Genomic DNA, 17,273 nt, shown 5'->3' with positions numbered 1-17,273 from the left:
ACCTTCTTCACTGCCTGTGTCCATCCGACTCCATGATCTCCCAACAAGGAAACTAATCGACCTGCTTTTCCACCTGACACACAGCCAACCTACCCACCTCCCACATACGTCCCCTGTGCTACTTCCTATCCTCCACGTGCCTTGGGTGGTGAGTGCAGGACAAGGGCCCCCGACCCCAGTAATTCTTCTCTTGGAGAGTCTCAAGGTTTAGGAAATTGCTTTGGGGGACCCACCCCCCCAAAGCTTTGTACCTCGTATGAATCAGGGTCACTTCAGACATGACAGGGCTGTAGGGTAGTTTCTGCTGTTTTCTAGGATTTCTCCCCTTGGACTCACTCTGAGGTCTGAGTTCAACATGAGGCCTTTGGGCCCCAAAGTGCCTCTGACTTGAACAGGGCATCAGAGAAGAGCGGTCTTGTTCCCGCACCCTGAGCACTGGGCACCAGGCAGTGTGACAAGTGCCCACAGATGTAATAGTGTGAACACAGCTAAAGAGTTGGTGCTTTGGGCACAAAACACTCTTGGACAAAACACGCCCAACGTGTTAGGGGATTTCGTATCTCCCAGTCTTGGGAGAGATGACAAGAACTGACTGACCCTCTGAGGTGGTGTCAACTGCCTGTGGGGCCTAATTAACATAAGTAAAGGGCAGATCAGACTGTTAAAGGATAGAGTGAGAGTCCATGACCTCTCTAAGCTCACTTCATCTCTGCACCCACCCTGCTGGCCTCAAGAACTGTGGCTCTAGGAGCACGTGTGGGAACGCTCAGCTACCCTCTCATTCTGGCATCTGGATTTACCTTCCGGTAACTGAAGAGACACTCTGCTGCCACCTGATGCCAGTGAATGGAGAGCCAAAATCAGCATGGAGCAGGAGAAGAGCCACGAAGAAGCAGGACAGGAAAGGTAAGAGAAAGGCGTTGAGGAAAGAAAAATGAGCGAGCGGCTCTTGCAGTCTCCAACAACACTGATGGGGATTTAGGAGACCCAGTCCTCCCGCTCTGCGACTCAACAGCTAAAAGGCCTCAGGCAGTCTACATCTTTGTCTTTTTCCATTTTAGGAAAAACAGGGTTGGATAAGTTATTATTTAAAGTCTGTTTCAACTCTAAAACTAGGATTTTAGATCTGAATTGGAGCTGAGAATTAAATTAAATCCAGGGCAGGGAGAGGGGGAAGCACAGTTTGGTTCCTGATCCCCATCTCTACTCAAATTCCTTGATCAGTGTTAACGGGTTAGATCGAGGGAAAGGAATGTAGGACGCTCTAACGTCTCTCAGCTTTAGTGCCAACAGGCCCTATTTCCCGCACCCTGAAACACCATTCAAGGAAGACCACCATTCCCAACTGCAGAGCAATCAGATGAGATGATAATAAGGGGTGTGGGGGGAGGCGGGGGGGGGGGGCGGAAATCATAAAGAAAGGGAGGGACTTTGGAGAGAGAAGAAAGTGAAAACCCAAATGAGCAGGGGCAAGGTTGCCACAGATAAGAGAACCCCTAACAGGGGGTGCAAATAACTGCATTTCTTCCTCCAGGACTGTGTGGTTAATGGCAGTCAGGTGTTTTAACACTTTCTACCAGGTACACTATGCCCTCCATTTCTCATATGTACAAAAATATAAAACAATAAAGTGCAGTTTATGTTTCAGTGACACTTTTCCTTGCTTTAATATTTTTTGTCTTTTTCTGCTTTTGAAATGAGCTCTCAATTACAAAATATCAAACTACACTCAAAAATGCCAGCCACTGGCACACTATGGAGAAGCTCACAAGTAAGGACAGATAGCGGCGGTGAGTGGCAAGAGGAGGGAAGTGATCGAAGCAGTGGTTACAAATGTTCACAGGAAGCTACAACTATCCAACAGGTTGTGCCCTAATGTTAGCACAGGTTAGACTAGTCACTACCTTGGTGGGTGGCCTCAGTGTGTTTGGGTTCAGATTCTACACGGCAATACAATTTCTTCCAGTTAAGAGTTCTTGGCTTGCACCAATCACAAGATGGCCGGAGGGCGCCGGACCAGTCTATTAGTTTTTCAAAATGCTGTCGTAGACCTGATAGATGTACTGAGAGACTTCAGGAGCTCTACACTTCAGCGACAGCTGTTAGGAAGAAAAGGAGAAGAGGATTAGCATGGAGGTTGGCATTGGCTTGAAAGGTAGCCAGTAATCAGTTCAAGGAAATCTCTTTTTTTTTTTAATTTTTTTTTTTAACATTTATTTATTTTTGAGACAGAGAGAGACAGAGCATGAACGGGGGAGGGTCAGAGAGAGGGAGACACAGAATCTGAAACAGGCTCCAGGCTCTGAGCTTTCAGCACAGAGCCCGACGTGGGGCTTGAACCCACGGACCGTGAGATCATGACCTGAGCCTAAGTCGGCAGCTTAACCGACTGAACCACCCAGGCGCCCCAGGAAATCTCTTTCTGATGCAAAGAGAGAAGAGCCTCTTTCACTGAGAGGCCAAACCAAGAGAGGTTCTGTTAAGTTCTGTGGGTTTTAAAATTTCAATTTAATCAATGTCAACTTGTGCTGTGTTTCCACCTACATTCTCTGTGGGTCTGTGAGGTTAGGAATCATCCATACTAAAAACATCAAAACCTCTGACTGTGGGGGAACAGCTACTCCAACGCTCTGCTAAGGGTCACAGGGATTATTACCAAATGAAAAGGGAAGGGTGAAAGTCTAACTTGTTGGGGTCATTTTGGCTGCCTGCCCCAGTTTCTCACTCAGACAAGGATGGTTATCTCAGTTCCAATTCAAGATGTACGATCAAGCAAAATAAAAGCATAAGAGAGGGACATCCAAGGTACTAGTCCTTTTTGTATTTACACCGAGGACAGCAAAAACACTGTTATGGAAGGCAAATGTGAACACCAAGAGACACTGACTTAGTATAACCAGACAGCAATTTACGGCACTAGTTTCCTCATTTGCTGCCTCCCTAAACAGGCAAAGACACTCCTGATGCTACTCGTCTACCACTTCTCTTCTTCTAGTCTCACAATCATCAAATTAAAACGAAAACTTTAATAAAACAATTTCAATGTTGAACACTGAGATTTTCATTTTGTGGGTCAATAAGCACAAAACTTAAACCCAGATTAGGGCGTCTGGATGACTCAGTCGGTTGAGTGACTGTTGGTTTCGGCTCAGGTCATGGGATCGAGCCCCGTGTCGGGCTCTGTGCTGAGCATGGGGCCTGCTGAAGATTCTCTCTCCCTCCCTCTCAGATTTGAAATCCTTGACTGTACCAGAGTAACCAAAATATTATTAACAGTAATATAACAGAAGCATGCAAATTGCATTTAGAACCAGAAAATTGAACATTTGCTTTTTGCATTACCGACACCATTGTTTTCATCTATTAGGGTATGTAAGCAAAACCTGTCTTTAATCATATAGCACTATGAGATTTTACATTCCTTTACCTCTTTATTCTCAGAGACACTGGGCAATTTCACATAGTACAAAAGGTGACAATATATTTAGCAAAAATATCAGGAAGATATTGGTCAACCCTGAATTTTTTTTTTTTTTAATTTAAACTCAAGTTAGTTGACATACAGTGTAGTATTAGTTTCAGGAGTAGAATCCAGTGATTCATCACTTACATATAACACCCAGTGCTCATCCCAACAAGTGCCCTCCTTAATGCCCATCACCCAGTCAACCCATCATCCCCCATCCACCTCCCCTCCAGCAACCCTGTTTGTTCTCTGTATTTACAAGTCTCTTATGGTTTGCCTCCCTCTCTGTTTTTATCTTATTTTTCCTTCCCTTCCCCTAGGTTCACCTGTTTTGTTTCTTAAATTTCATATGTGAGTGAAATCAGATAGTATTTGTCTTTCTCTGACTTATTTTGCTCAGGCTGATACACTCTAGTTCCATCCATGTTGTTGCAACCCTGAATTTCTTGAAAAAAACGTACATCCTCAAAAGTTTAAAAATGCAAATTAAAAAAATGCAAAAACCAGGGCACCTGGCTGACTCAGTCAGTAGAGCATGTGACTCTTGATCTCAGGGTTGTGAGTTTGAGGCCCACCTTTGGCACAGAGATTACTTTAAAAAAAAAAAAAAAAAGGTAAAACCCAAAAACCAGCCAAACAAAAGAACATCAAAAGAGGCTCTATTTATTTACAGCTTTAATATTCGGTCTCTAAGGCACTTTCAGAGTTGCTGTTTGACATTAATCAGGAAGGCAATTCTGACAAATGTAAAAACAAAAACAAAAACAAAAAACAACCCAAAACCAAAAAACAACCCTGACTAATTTAAGAATGTCATTATGCATAGAAAACAGCTCCCTACTTTGGTCAAAGTTGCAGCTCTAGGCATTTCCCTGACTATAGAGGCAATTCTCTACCTCCTCCTCCACAGCCTCTCCACTGCCAGTGTCGTGGAAAATTCTCGTGGGAAAGTATGTGGGTTCAGAAGAGGAGGAGAGGAAGCTAAAAAGAGGACGACCAGCCTAAGGGAGTTAACTCTCAGACTACAGAGGGGTGGTTCCTCTCCCCCAAAATATTTTTTTCCACACCTTTGTAAGATGTACCATTTGGAGACTCTTTTTTTGTTGTTGTTGTTCATGACTGGTAAGGAAGTGTTGCCTTCCTCTACAAAAGCCCGATCTGCCAAGCTAGCACTGGGGAGAGGGGAGTAGTCATGGACAGATCAGGCCTGGACTCTAAGTTTCAGCTGCTCTTTGCAGAGGGGGTTGGATGAGGAAGACTCAATCTTTCTCTCTTTATATCATACTCCCCTCTCCAAGCCATGCCAACCTCTAACAAAGGGTCAGGTTTAGGCTTAAACTTATCTTTTGCTATCCAACTAAGACAAGCTAGAATGAATTAAAAAAAAAAAAAAAAAAAAGATTTTCCTAAATCCTGAAGAAAGTACAAGGGAAACATACATAAAAAAAACAATTAATAAAACCAAATAATTTGACTTATAAAATAAAGGTGCGACTCTGGGTCTTGTTTTGCATGGTTACTAAGGGAAAAGAGACCTTACCAGGGTTTTAACTTTTGAACTGCTGGCCTATTTATGTGACACATCTTTAATACCAACCATTCTGGAATGTCACACATCCAGACCCACTGAGGAAAGAAGAATCGCCTCTTATGCCTAAGTAAGCCAAGGATTTAACACATCTACTTCTGGTTTACAGTCTGGAACACATACTTTTTCACCAGGGACAAGTTACCTTTCCCGATAAGATGTAGCTGCTTAGAGTGACAGGGCCTCATCCTTACAGGATAAATATCTTTCCTAATGAAATACAGTAAGGGGTAGGGGGGAGGGAGTGATTTATCCACCTCTTAGGAGGCTTAGGGACCACCGGTCCTCTAGCATTAGTACTGGCTCAACCAGATTTTCTTCCTCCTTAATACCTTGCTGAGACAGATCAATAGTGTAATAGGTGTTAGGGTGATGGAAGGAAGAAAACAGACCCCAGGGACTTTGAAGTCTGCAGCACCATTTAGGGGAATGGATTAGGTCTGTGTCACATGTTGTGATGGAAAATTTGGATTGTTCTGTGGGCAGAAGGAACCTAGACACCAGATGGATGGAAAACAGGAAAGAGGGCAAGGAAGTATAAACAAATTTACCATTTATAAATACAAGGAAAGAAGGGAGGTGGGTGTGGCTATAAAAAGGCACAATGAGGACAAAATCCCACTGGATTATTTCTTACAACTGCACATAAATCTGTATCTTAAAAATTAAAAAATATATATAGGAGGCTCTTCCCTTCTGTGGCCACTGCTGAAGCTCCAGTGGCCAAAACGAAGTTCAATCCCTTTGTGACTTCTGACCGGAGGAAGAACCGTAAAAGGCATGTCAATGCACCCTCCCGCATTTGCAGGAAGATTTTGTCTTCCCCTCTTTCCAAACAGCTGAGACAGAAGTACAATGTTCGATCCACGCCCATCCAAAAGGATGAGGAAGTAAGTACAGGTTGTGCGAGGGCACTACAGAGGTCAGCAAATTGGCAACGTAGTCCAGGTTTACAGGAAGAAATACGTCATCTACACTGAACGAGTACAGCGAGAGAGGGCGAAAGGCACAACTGTCCATGTGGGCATCCAGCCTGGCAAGGTGGTTATTACTAGACTAAAACTGCAAAGACCACAAGAAGATCCTTGAACATAAAGCCAAATCTTGCAAGTAGGAAAGGAAAAGGGCAAATATAAAAAAGAAATAATTGGGAAGATGTAGGAATAAAATAATCTTATATATGACTTTAAATAAAAACTGTTAAAATGAAAAAATAGGGGAGGAAATGTCCTTCAACAGGTGAATGGATAAGCAGTGGTACATCCATATGGTGGACTACTACTCGGTCATAACGAACAAACTACTGCTACACATTAACAACCTGGATGAATGTCAAGGGTATTGTGCTAACCGAAAAGCAAAAAACAAAAACAAAAACAAAAACAAAACAAAACGTCAAAAGATTTCATATTTTAAGAATTTAAATTTATAGTATACTCTCCAAATGACAAAATTACAGTAATGGAGAGAACATCAGTGGTTGCCAGGGCACAGGGCTGGATGAGAATCTGGCTATAAAGGGAGAGCAAGAACGGAACTTCTTTGCTTTGCAGTGACGCAACAGTTCGATGTCTTGCCTGTGGTGATGACTATGCCAATCTACACACATGTAGTAAGAGTGCACAGTGCTGTACACTTGCCAACCACCCCCATCAACAGTAACAGAATAATGTATGACCTGGTGAAATCTGAGTAAGGGCTAAGTTTAGTTAATAGTATTGTACCAATATCAATAACCTGTTTGAGAATGTACTATGGGCATATAAGATGTTACCAATAGGGAAAACTGGGTGAAAGACATGTGGGAACCCGGTACCGTTTTCAAAGTTTGTCAGTCTCAACTTATTTCAAAATAAAAAAGTTAGAAAATTTTAAACAAGCAATGTTTAAGACAGTGACATTAAGAGGTCCTTCTCCAAATTCTCACTATCCTCACAGTGAAGATGGTGTAAGGGTCAAGATATAACCTGAATTCTAAGCATAACACAACTACCAACAAATTACATGATCTTGGACAAGTTGATAAACACTCTTAACTTTGGTTTCCTTATCTGCAAACAAGGAGTGACCACGCTTCTTTAACATAGCTGAGATGAAAGCCTGTACACAATAAAATAGATAAACAAAACACACACTCTCTCTCTGAGCACATTATTATTTTTCAGTGCTTAGTTATTTGTTTTGAGAGACTGAGTGAGAGCAGGGGAGGGGCAGACAGAGACGGGAAGAGACAGAATCCCAAGCAGGCTCTGCAATGTCAGCACACAGCCCCATGTGGGACTTAATCCCACGAACCAGGAGATCATGACCTGAGCTGAAATCAAGTCAGACGCTTAACCAACTGAGCCACCCAGGCGCCCCTCTCTTAAGAGCACATTTCTAAGGAAGAAAATAGAGTTATTTTACAAGACCCGATTTGACAGTTTAGACCTGCCCTTTCAGCAACAGCACAGAAGGGTTTTTTCCTTTCTTAGGGAACTCAAAGTAAACGATGGGGTAGTTTCTTTCCAAAAAAGATGAGACTGGTGGAGGAGAAGGTGGGTGGAAGGAGTGTCTAGTTCATGGAGGAAGCCTGAAGTTTCCTACTCACAAAAATCTAGCTTGATAGAACTGAGGAGTGTGTGCGTGCATGCGTGCATGCACACGCGTGCGCGCGCGCACACACACACACACACACACACACACACACACACACAGACAGTAACACACGTGTGCTTCCAGCTGCTTCAAAGGAGGGAACTAGTAGGGAAAACACAAGAATTCTCAGTTCCGGGTGGTGCTATTCCCTTGATGTATGCTAATGAAAACAGACTTGGCTGTTAAAATTAAGGAGTGCGGTCACAGACTTTTCTCACTCAGTGGCTAAAATGGCCTCTTAATCTCCTATTCAGCTTCTTCAGTATTGAACCATATTCTCTTCTGTCACTTTCCTGACCCGTCCTTCAAAACAGCCTACAGAAACCTCAAAGACAACATAAGATTAAGATATTTTCCCCATCCCAGGAGCTTTCATTTTACAAAATGCAGATGACAAGCAGCATCCTGTTGGGAGATCACATATCATAACAGCAAACAATGTCCAGTGCCTGAGGGGTCAGTCTTTGTTGTTCAAGGCAATCACTCCTGCTCTAAAAATACTGCCAGAATTTTAATTTTAGTCCAGTTATGGAACCAAAGGAGTTTTCCAAACTAAAGTCCCCTTGCAGTCTTCCAAAGGTGTGCCCCAGTTTCGCCTCACCTTTCTCAGCGGGCATTTCAGGACACACGGTGCTGTGAAAACAAAGGCTTATAAGGCTCATGTGTCTATGACTCTGACAGTCTTAAGTCATGAACTCCAAGGGCAGGAAAGAAGGCCTTCTTGAAATGAGCTATGTAAACAGCCCTCTTAGCAGCTTGTGACAGCACCACATGCACAGAAATGCTAGAGAAGTATCGTGAGGAACCCTGCACGTTCCAGAGCAAGTCCACACACTCCCTGTTGCCAGAGCCACGGTGCCTACTGGATGGGGCAGACAGACACTGAAGAGACAAGGTCCTCCAACGAGGTGAATGGGGGCTTCTTGACTGACTGCTTGTTTTGGATGTCTGGGGTCTGCAGCGCCTCCTCCAGGTCTTTCCGTGGTGCTAAGAAGAAATGAAAGGGCTCTTACCTCCCTCCTTGAACCCATCTCATCTATTTTGAGAAAGGCCTTACCGTATAATTTGGGTTTCCTGGCTGGATACGTAGCTCAGCCAAAATCCAAATGCCATTAGTGAGCTTCAGGGATTGGTACAGCATGTCCTGCCCTTCCACATTCCTCTTGGCGATAGTATAAACGTTGTTGTTTTGCAATTTGCTGGAAACAGTGTCTAGAAACACAGATTAAAAATTCAAAATGTTAACCTTCAGTTAAAATAACAAATGCATGCTAACTTTTCTGACATCCTCATGAGCCACACGTATAGTCTCCTGAGAAGCACGGTCATACTCACACAGGCACACATTTCAGAAAGCCCTTCACCCACAACAGCAGTGCGTGAGGAAGAGGCTCCTGAAGTGCCTAACAGATTCCAGGAGAGAAAAACAGAGTAAGGTGCACCTAAACATTAGTGTAAAGATTACCTGTGGAGATTATGGTGGGTCAGAGAGTTGGTAATCTGAAACTAGGGGCTGGACGGATAAAAACGCTCTGAAGAGGACAAAGACAGCAGGTGTAAAGGTACTGCTATAGTGCCTGCCATGTTGGTATCCACTTCTGGAACACTGATCCCAGATCTACAGGGATACACAGACTGATGATCAAATCCACACTTACTTCCCAAATCGCTACTACTTCACTGTGAGCCACTCTGGCCTCAACTGCCAGGATCAGAAAAGGGCCCAGAGTTGTAGAAATCCTGCAAGTCAAATGTATTAACCTGGATGTTTCAGAATTTTTTTTTTAAGCCGGCAAATGATTTCTCAAGCCTCCAATTATATCATAATACCATGCCTCCAAATTAATAAAGAAAAAGTCTCAACCAAAGACTGTGAGAAAGACTGAAGTCATGCTAAGAGGACGGCCGCCTGGCCCTATACCCGGGACTGTGGCTGCTCAGCACAGCAGAGGCGTCTGTGGCCCCCGGCCCAGGGTAAGACCTGGTTGGTGTTTGTGGTCTTTCCTGTGACTGCCACATCCCAGAGACATGAAGGTCCAGAATTAAAGGTCATTTCAGTCTCCTTGTTCTCTGACTGCCAAAAGGAGAGATGGTGAAGCATCAGAGAAAGAAACTCCTAAGAACAGAGACGAATAAATGCTGCTTCTTTGTTGAGAGTTTATTACGTTTGTTTCTGATGAGAATTCAAATTACTCATGCTGACTTCAGGAATTCTCCACATAAACATCTGTCCTATTCTGTTGTGCTCTCTAGGAAAAAAATGCAATGATGGCTGGCCTCTCTGCTCTCCCTAGAGAAGAAGCTCTCTGAGCACAGGGATCCTGGAGTTTCTCATCATTGTCCCATGGTACCTGGGGCACAATGGGTACTTGCCATCAATACCGGCGAATGAGCCTCTGACTGGTGCTAGAGAGGCCGATTTATACACACACACACACACACACACACACACACACACACACACACACACACTGCCATAGGCATTAAAAACCACCTACTTAGATGTGGGCTAATCTTGGAAGTAGTTCTTACTCTCATGTCTTTCTCCCACATTCAAACCAATGAGAGCTCAGCGAAGGAGGCATTAAAGCCCATTCATTAAACATTTGCACCATATTTAGTTGTTACTTAACTCTTCCCCTTTTACCTCCAAGTTTTCACTAACACCAAGCAGAGCAGTTATAACTTAAGAACCGGCTACCTCTGGGGAGCTAAAAAGTGTATCTCATGGTAATTATGTGCAATACTGTTGGAGGAGGGGGCCTCAACGTGCTTTTTAATCACCTTCTTGAGGGTCAGGCAGTTCTGCCACCTTGGTTCCCATAATGAAGGGCTCTTGCAGCTTACACTGAGTTGCTAGGCAACATCACCAGCTGGAGTTTGGCTAATGTATTTTGACAGAAATGTCCTGTTTTAAGACAGGGGGGCTTGTTTTAAGTTGTAAAAGCTATTCCTAACTTTCAAGGCTCTTGCCCATTTCCAAGGAAACAGAAAACACACACAGGAGCTTTTACTGAAGAGGCACTTTGCTGCATGGGCAAAAATGTGTTCTAGACTGTATATATAGCAAGGCCCAGGTTCCTACAGACTTCTCATGATTTCACCACTTACGTAAGAGATGACAGGGTAAGAAATGGAAGCACACAAATACACAAACACACTCAGCCTTCCAGAATTAAAAAACGTGGCAAACAGCCAGGCAGAATAAACAAGTTGAATGAAGGTAACGTTAATACATTTAGGAAACATTCTGGCCAGAAACCTGGCTCTGCTCCTACTGAATGGCTGTATATAATTTTATAATTTCTACCAGAAGACCAACTGCAGGGAGGGGTTTAGAACATAGGTATGCGTGAGTCAAGTTTTATAAATCTTACATATTAGGTTTGAGCTTGAAGACAGATAGAGGAAAGAATAATCGGACTGTACTAAATGTACTTATTAAGAATAGCAACGGGAGGGGCTCCTGGGTGGCTCAGTCGGTTGAGCATCCGACTTCGGCTCAGGTCATGATCTCACAGTTTGTGGGTTCGAGCCCCGCATCAGGCTCTGTGCTGACAGCTTTCTCAGACCCTGCAGCCTGCTTTGGATTCTGTGGCTCCTCTCTCTCTGCCCCTCCCTGGCTCATGCTCTGTCTCTCTCTGTCTCTCAAAAATAAATACATGTTAAAAAAAAAAAAAAAAAAAAAAAAGAATAGCAATGGGAGCCAGATGTGAGGAGGCTTCCCAGCCAGACTGGGATACATTTCTTGACAAGGTATCATTTATATATGTGTGTGTGTGTGTGTGTGTGTGTGTGTGTGTGTGTGTGTTAACACACCTGAACTTCTGGGAAATAAGATGTAATCTTACCACCACTCTGAGAGTCTGAGAATGTTAGGAGGAGTTGTAAAGACAAGGAGATCTGCCCTAAAGGACAGACTAAAAAAGATATCAAATAGGTTTATACTTGCTTTCAGATGTGGTTTCTTCTTGTTCATTTGTCTTCTTCCCCAAAGTTGGCTGAGTCTGGGGCCTAAAATCTGAGGAGGTGTGGATATGGTCTTCATTTTCCTACTTTAGCTAAGGTCACATCTCTTCCAGCACAAGGAAGAGTGGAGATGGTACTTATATTTGAGAGTGGGAAGGGGAAATTTACATTTGGGGCCAACTGAGTCCCAAACTACTACGACTGCTGAAAAAAACACATTTTACCATTTGAGCAACCAAACTCTACTTAAGTGATGGCCAGCGAAGCATTTCCATTTCTGACATGTTCCAAAGGACAGGGAGAGCGACAACAAAACAGAGAAACAGAACTCACCCCTACCTAAGTATCCCACCAGAAGAAAGATCTGTCCCCTACTGTAGTGCCTAACTAGTGAATACAGATACAATATGCCGCTGAGCTTTTAAAAATATAATAAACAATTAAAAAAAACAGGTTTGTAGACTGCTTGCCAGAAAGGCTCCTTTCTTGAAGCATTGCAACTAGTTCTTGTGCAATTAAGATAGTGATCCCAGACATACACTAACCCTGACATGTAGCTAATGGTAAGCTGCAGAACAGATTCATGCAAACTCTTGACACCAGGAGAGATGACAAGTGCTAGGAAGCAGGGAAACCCATACATTAGTGCCTTCGTGATTTAACATTTTCTAGTATTTACACAACTAGTGGTCCCACAAGCCCCTTATCATATACACCTTTCTATTAAGATCTGATTATAATTTTTAAGGCTTAGGAAGGGAAGAGGGTTTCCTGTTTATTTTCTATGGAAAGAAATGGAAGAGCAAAAGTGAAGACTGAAGGCCAGGTTGCTAAGTCCTTTAAGCCTGTGACTTCCTGTAGCCCTCAGAGTGTTAGTTCCATCTGTCAAATGTCTACTCTGGCACAGAAAAGCTATTTAAAGTGTTGGTGCTATTGTGATTAGGGCAGATCAGCTGGAAAGGATGGTATTTTTAGCTCCCAGCTAGACCCAGGGTGTTGAATCAGAAGGCACTAAACCTGGAAACATACTGTTAATAGAGCCCTCAGGACTGGAGGGAAATGTAAAGGCCAGGCCACTCCAGACTTTGGGGTGGATGCAGAGGAAAAGCTAGAAAGGATTAGTTGCAGGAAGTGGCCTTGCAGATTAGCAGTGATTTAGTGTGGGAAAATGATGGCCTTGGCCTCCTGAAGAAAACAAAAGTGGCTGTTTTTCCTTCCACTCCATATGCTGTGCTGCCATAAGGCAGTATGTCACTGAAAAACCAATTCGCTGGTATTTGGAGCACCCAAGGCAGTGAGGAACTGGCATGAAGCCATGGCAGAATTGATCAAAACTGAATTTGCTCTGAGAAATTGTGCCAGGCTACAGCAGAGGACACAGCCCCACTGGGAGAAAGGCCAAACATCTCTTCCTTGGCAAGATCATAAATGTACACTAAGGTGCAGTAAGGGTTCAGAACTCCAATCTGGATGTAGGGGGATCTTTTATTTTGGCAGGCCAGACTAAAACCATCAGTCATCCAAACTTCTTTTTCTTTTTTTTTTTTTTTGTAAAACCATTTCCCTTTCGTACTGGATGTCTGAAACCAAACCTTTCCAATTACTCTGGCCTTTCTTTGTTCCCTATAGGCCAGTGTTTCCCAGATCATGCTCAAGGAACACTGGTGTTGGGGGGTCTGGCTGGCTCGGTCTGTGGAGCAGGTGACTCTTGATCTCGGGGTTGTGAGTTCGAGCCTCTATACTGGGTGTAGAGATTAAAATTAAATCTCAAAAAAAAAAAAAAAAAAAAGGAACACTGGTGTTCCACAGGATGTTAATAAGCGTGTTGTGATTTTAAATTCCATGGTCAATAAATTCAGTTAACCTTGAGTTAAACAGGTTTCCACAATGGTGGGCTCCTCAGCTTTTATGTGTGCTCACATGCAATGGCAACTTCTAGTAGAGGCCCATCATGCACTGCCTTTTGCAGCTGTAACCACAGAACCCCCTTTTTTCTTTGAGACACAAATGTTCTCAGGACAATAATATATGAAATGCTGCCACAGGACCAACTACCGCAAGAGTGACTTGAACGAAGGGTGTCTTCTAAGCTGGGTAGGAGTGCTTCTCTAACATGATCTGCTTTGGTTCTCACCATGAGCCACTGTGGATTCTGCACCTGACAGCTTCCTGCAGCACAGCTTCTGCCACGGAAGGCTACCCAAGCTCCTACACTCATGAAATGAGGCTTGTGGTAGCTGACCGTGAGCCTCAGAGAGGACAGGTAACACTGTCATCTACCTAGAATACGACACCAAAAGCACCTCAACTGGATTATGATTTTTAAAACAATTTTTTTTTACATTTATTTATTTTTGAGAGACAAAGCATGAACAGGAGAGGAGCAGAGGAGGAGGGAGACACAGAATCCGAAGCAGGCTCCGGACTCTGAGCTGCCTGCACAGAGCCTGATGTGGGGCTCGAATTTGGGAACGGAGAGATCGTGACCTGAACTGAAGTCGGACGCTTGACCAACTGAGCCACCCAGGTGCCTCTGGATTATGACTTTTTATGAAAATGTAGCAAAAACTTTAGTTTTGTTTAATACATACATAACCAGTCAGGGTGAGAAACCTAGATCAAGACTACATTAGGAAGAAGGCAGATGTTGTGGTGTTCCTGAAGAGAATCAACTACATAGTTATTACAATGGAAATTATAGAAGACTATCTCCTCAGACACTTCTTCAAAGGTTCAGGAGCAGCCCCATAAGAGAAGATCTATCTGAACACAGAGGATGAATACATATATCATAGAGCCCCAAAAGACAAAAGTTAAAAAGAAAAGGTAGGAATGAGAGAAGACAGTGAGTTTCTCACCCTTCTCTGTACTCCCATACTGCCCCTTTCTCCCACTGCTGTGCTGCAGCTATGGTGGGACAGCCACTGAAAACCCCATGTGCAAACCACTGACAAATGAGGAGGAAATAGATAAAAGGAGGAGGAGAAGGTACCAAGCACCAAGGCTCATTTTCACTCAAACTTAGAAAGTTTTGTGCTAACCTCAAAAAAGAGCGACTGCCAGCGCGTCTGGGTGGCTCCATCAATTAAGCACCCGACTCGTGGTTTCGGCTCAGGTCACGATCTCACAGTTCATGAGTTTGAGCCCTGCATCAGGCTCTGTGCTGGTAGCGTGGAGCCTGCTTGGGATTCTCTCTCTCTCCCTCTCTCTGTACCTCCCCTGCTCATTTGTTCTCTCTCTCTCTCTCAAAATAAATAAACATTAAAAAAAAAAAAAAAAAGAGCGCCTGGGACCAAGGCAGGACACTGCAAAGCTCAGGGCCCCTTCCAACTCCTCAGGAAACTTCCGTGAGACAAGCCCTATCAAGACCTAGGGAATAATACAGCTGTATGGTTTCTCCTCTTTGGGTTCCTGCTTTGATGTTCTATTGCAGTAATAAAATTAACTACAGAAGGGCCTGGGGCTTTTTAATGGTGATTACAGAGGTTAGTATCATCATATGAAAGTTGATATAACTCAAGAAAAAAAGCTAATTTAATCAATTATGATGTATTTTTGTTTAATTACAATCACAAGATTCTGCACAAGGATCTTAGAAAGTCACCTTTCTTCCAATACTGAAGGTTGATACAAAAGGAGAAACAGTCCTTTTAATCCTTGGGAGAGTGTATATCCTCAAATGCCACTTCAATTACTTGAGGCTTACAGGGGGATGTGCAAGAGACATGACTAACACATGTTCAACTGCTAAAGAACTGGGTGGATGGGCCCATTCTAGTTTGTGAAATCTGTTAGCTTGTGAATAACGTAGTACCCTGCATAAAAACATCTCAAGTTTTTAAAGAGAAGTTTACAAAGTCAAATACCTAGCATATAGCCACCAGAAACAAGTAGATGTGGAAAGCAGAGGTAATTAAAAACAAATTTTTCAAGTACCTAATTTGATTTACTAAGCTGCACAAGAAATTCAGAGTCATTACTCACCAGCATTTAAATGACATTCCTTAATCTGAAACTGAAGTTCATTTTCGTTGGGAATATCCTTCCATGTTGCGAGGAAGACCTGGCGCTCTGTGTGGGGAAGCAGAGGGAAGGGGAGGATGTGTAGTCTGCCAATATTCTGATTTCTGATGCCTTAACCACTTCTCTTCAGGAGTGCTGGCTCTTACAACACAGCCAGGAGCGGCCAAGACCCAGAGCCAGTCCTCAGCTGTGCAAATACTCCACACCGATCAATCTCACATCACTGGGAAAAGTCTACATCCAGGATTCAGCACTGGCTCCACTGTTCTCCTGTTTCATGACTTTGGGTAAGTCTTGTGATCTTTCTGACCCTTAATCTCCTCATACGTAATTACATCTGTCCTGCCTACCCAAAGAGCCATTTTAAGAATCAAATCAATTAAGTACCAATACAATTAATACGTACCAGTATGAGTGAGTGTTATTAGGTGGTGGTTTCTTAAGTAAGGGAAGACAGAAATGTCAACAACCACATGAGGAGTACTAATGGTTTATTGCAAATTACTGAATTCTTATTTTGAGACAGTAAGAACTTAGTATAGGGCTAAGTGCTAAATCTGCATATATTATCTCATCAAGTCTTTACAATAACTACTTCTGCTTTGCAAACTTGGAAACTGAAACTCAGGAAAGTTAAGCACCTTGCCACAACCACACAGCTAATGAACAGCGAAGGTGAGATTCAAATCCACATCTCCTTGTCACCAAACCACTTACTCTGTGCTGGAGTGACCGGATTATTCAGAAAACCGGCACTATGATAGAGAGAACAACAGCAAGGCAAGATCAACTGTGACTCAGGAGAATAAATATAATTAGTAAGCATTAGGCCTTTAAAACAGGCTTACCCTCCCCCACCTTTTTTTTTTTTTTTTCAATCTTAAAAAAACTTCTGGGCTATACTCGGTCTGACATTCAGAGGAAGGGCAAAGGTATATTTGGCAGAAGGACAGGAGGACGTACTTACCCATTTTGCCATCTTCTACAAAAAGCACATTGAGTGGGATGAGGCAGCTGAAGTAGAAGACATCAATATTGTTTTTCACAGCCACCTGCCGAGAAAGTATCGAGGGAAAATCAGGACATGATAGGAAGCCAGGTAGGAGGGAAAGAACAGTATGTGTCTAGAAATATATCACTCTATTTCCTTCCTCTTACAGACAGTGCAGGACTTCCAAAATCAAGACATACCAGCCCATACACTGCAAAGCACATCCCTTACTCATTCCACTGTCAGAGCCCTGGACAACCCGCAACTCTACCTCTTTCCAGAAGGAGCCCTGGAGGGATAAATTGAAGGCGTTAAGTTCTACACCCAGAATAAACTATTCAGTTATTGTTTGTTTCCATAGTTATTAACAGTAGTAGCTTCTGCTCCCACTTACTAAGTACTATTAATGATATTATTTCTAATCCTCATTGTTATTATCCCAAAGTAGGTGTCACTCCCTGCTCATCTGACAGATGAGGAACTGAGGTTCTGAAAGATTAAGTAACATCCAGGGTCACACTGCTAGTGCACAGACGTAGCAGGCTCAAAAGCAAATTTGACTCCAAACCTTTACTTTTTCCTCTTTCCAGAGTGCCAGA

At 43.2% G+C, this 17,273-nt stretch overlaps 1 protein-coding gene and 1 pseudogene across 3 annotated transcripts in view; one reads left to right on the top strand and one right to left on the bottom strand.

The window, feature by feature from the left end:
* Positions 1-1,642: 1,642 nt before the first annotated feature.
* AP2B1 (adaptor related protein complex 2 subunit beta 1) overlaps positions 1,643-17,273 on the bottom strand; it is a 127,715-nt gene continuing 112,084 nt past the window's right edge. For all 3 annotated transcript variants that reach the window (XM_047080840.1, XM_047080842.1, XM_047080841.1), the window contains 4 exons: positions 16,651-16,735; positions 15,645-15,731; positions 8,749-8,903; positions 1,643-2,099 (listed from right to left, as the gene is read on the bottom strand). In XM_047080840.1, the coding sequence (XP_046936796.1) occupies positions 2,025-2,099; positions 8,749-8,903; positions 15,645-15,731; positions 16,651-16,735 (402 nt within the window). In that variant the 3' untranslated portion in view covers positions 1,643-2,024. The remainder of the gene's footprint in view (positions 2,100-8,748; positions 8,904-15,644; positions 15,732-16,650; positions 16,736-17,273) is intronic.
* LOC124513086 (60S ribosomal protein L26-like) lies at positions 2,131-6,215 on the top strand (annotated as a pseudogene).

This window comes from Lynx rufus, unplaced genomic scaffold (assembly GCF_022079265.1).
Source record: "Lynx rufus isolate CCGP_SWC_20201006 ecotype Redwood Valley unplaced genomic scaffold, mLynRuf1.p SCAF_18, whole genome shotgun sequence".
Classification (NCBI taxonomy): Eukaryota; Metazoa; Chordata; class Mammalia; order Carnivora; family Felidae; genus Lynx; species Lynx rufus.
This window is presented reverse-complemented; position numbering and strand designations above follow the sequence as displayed.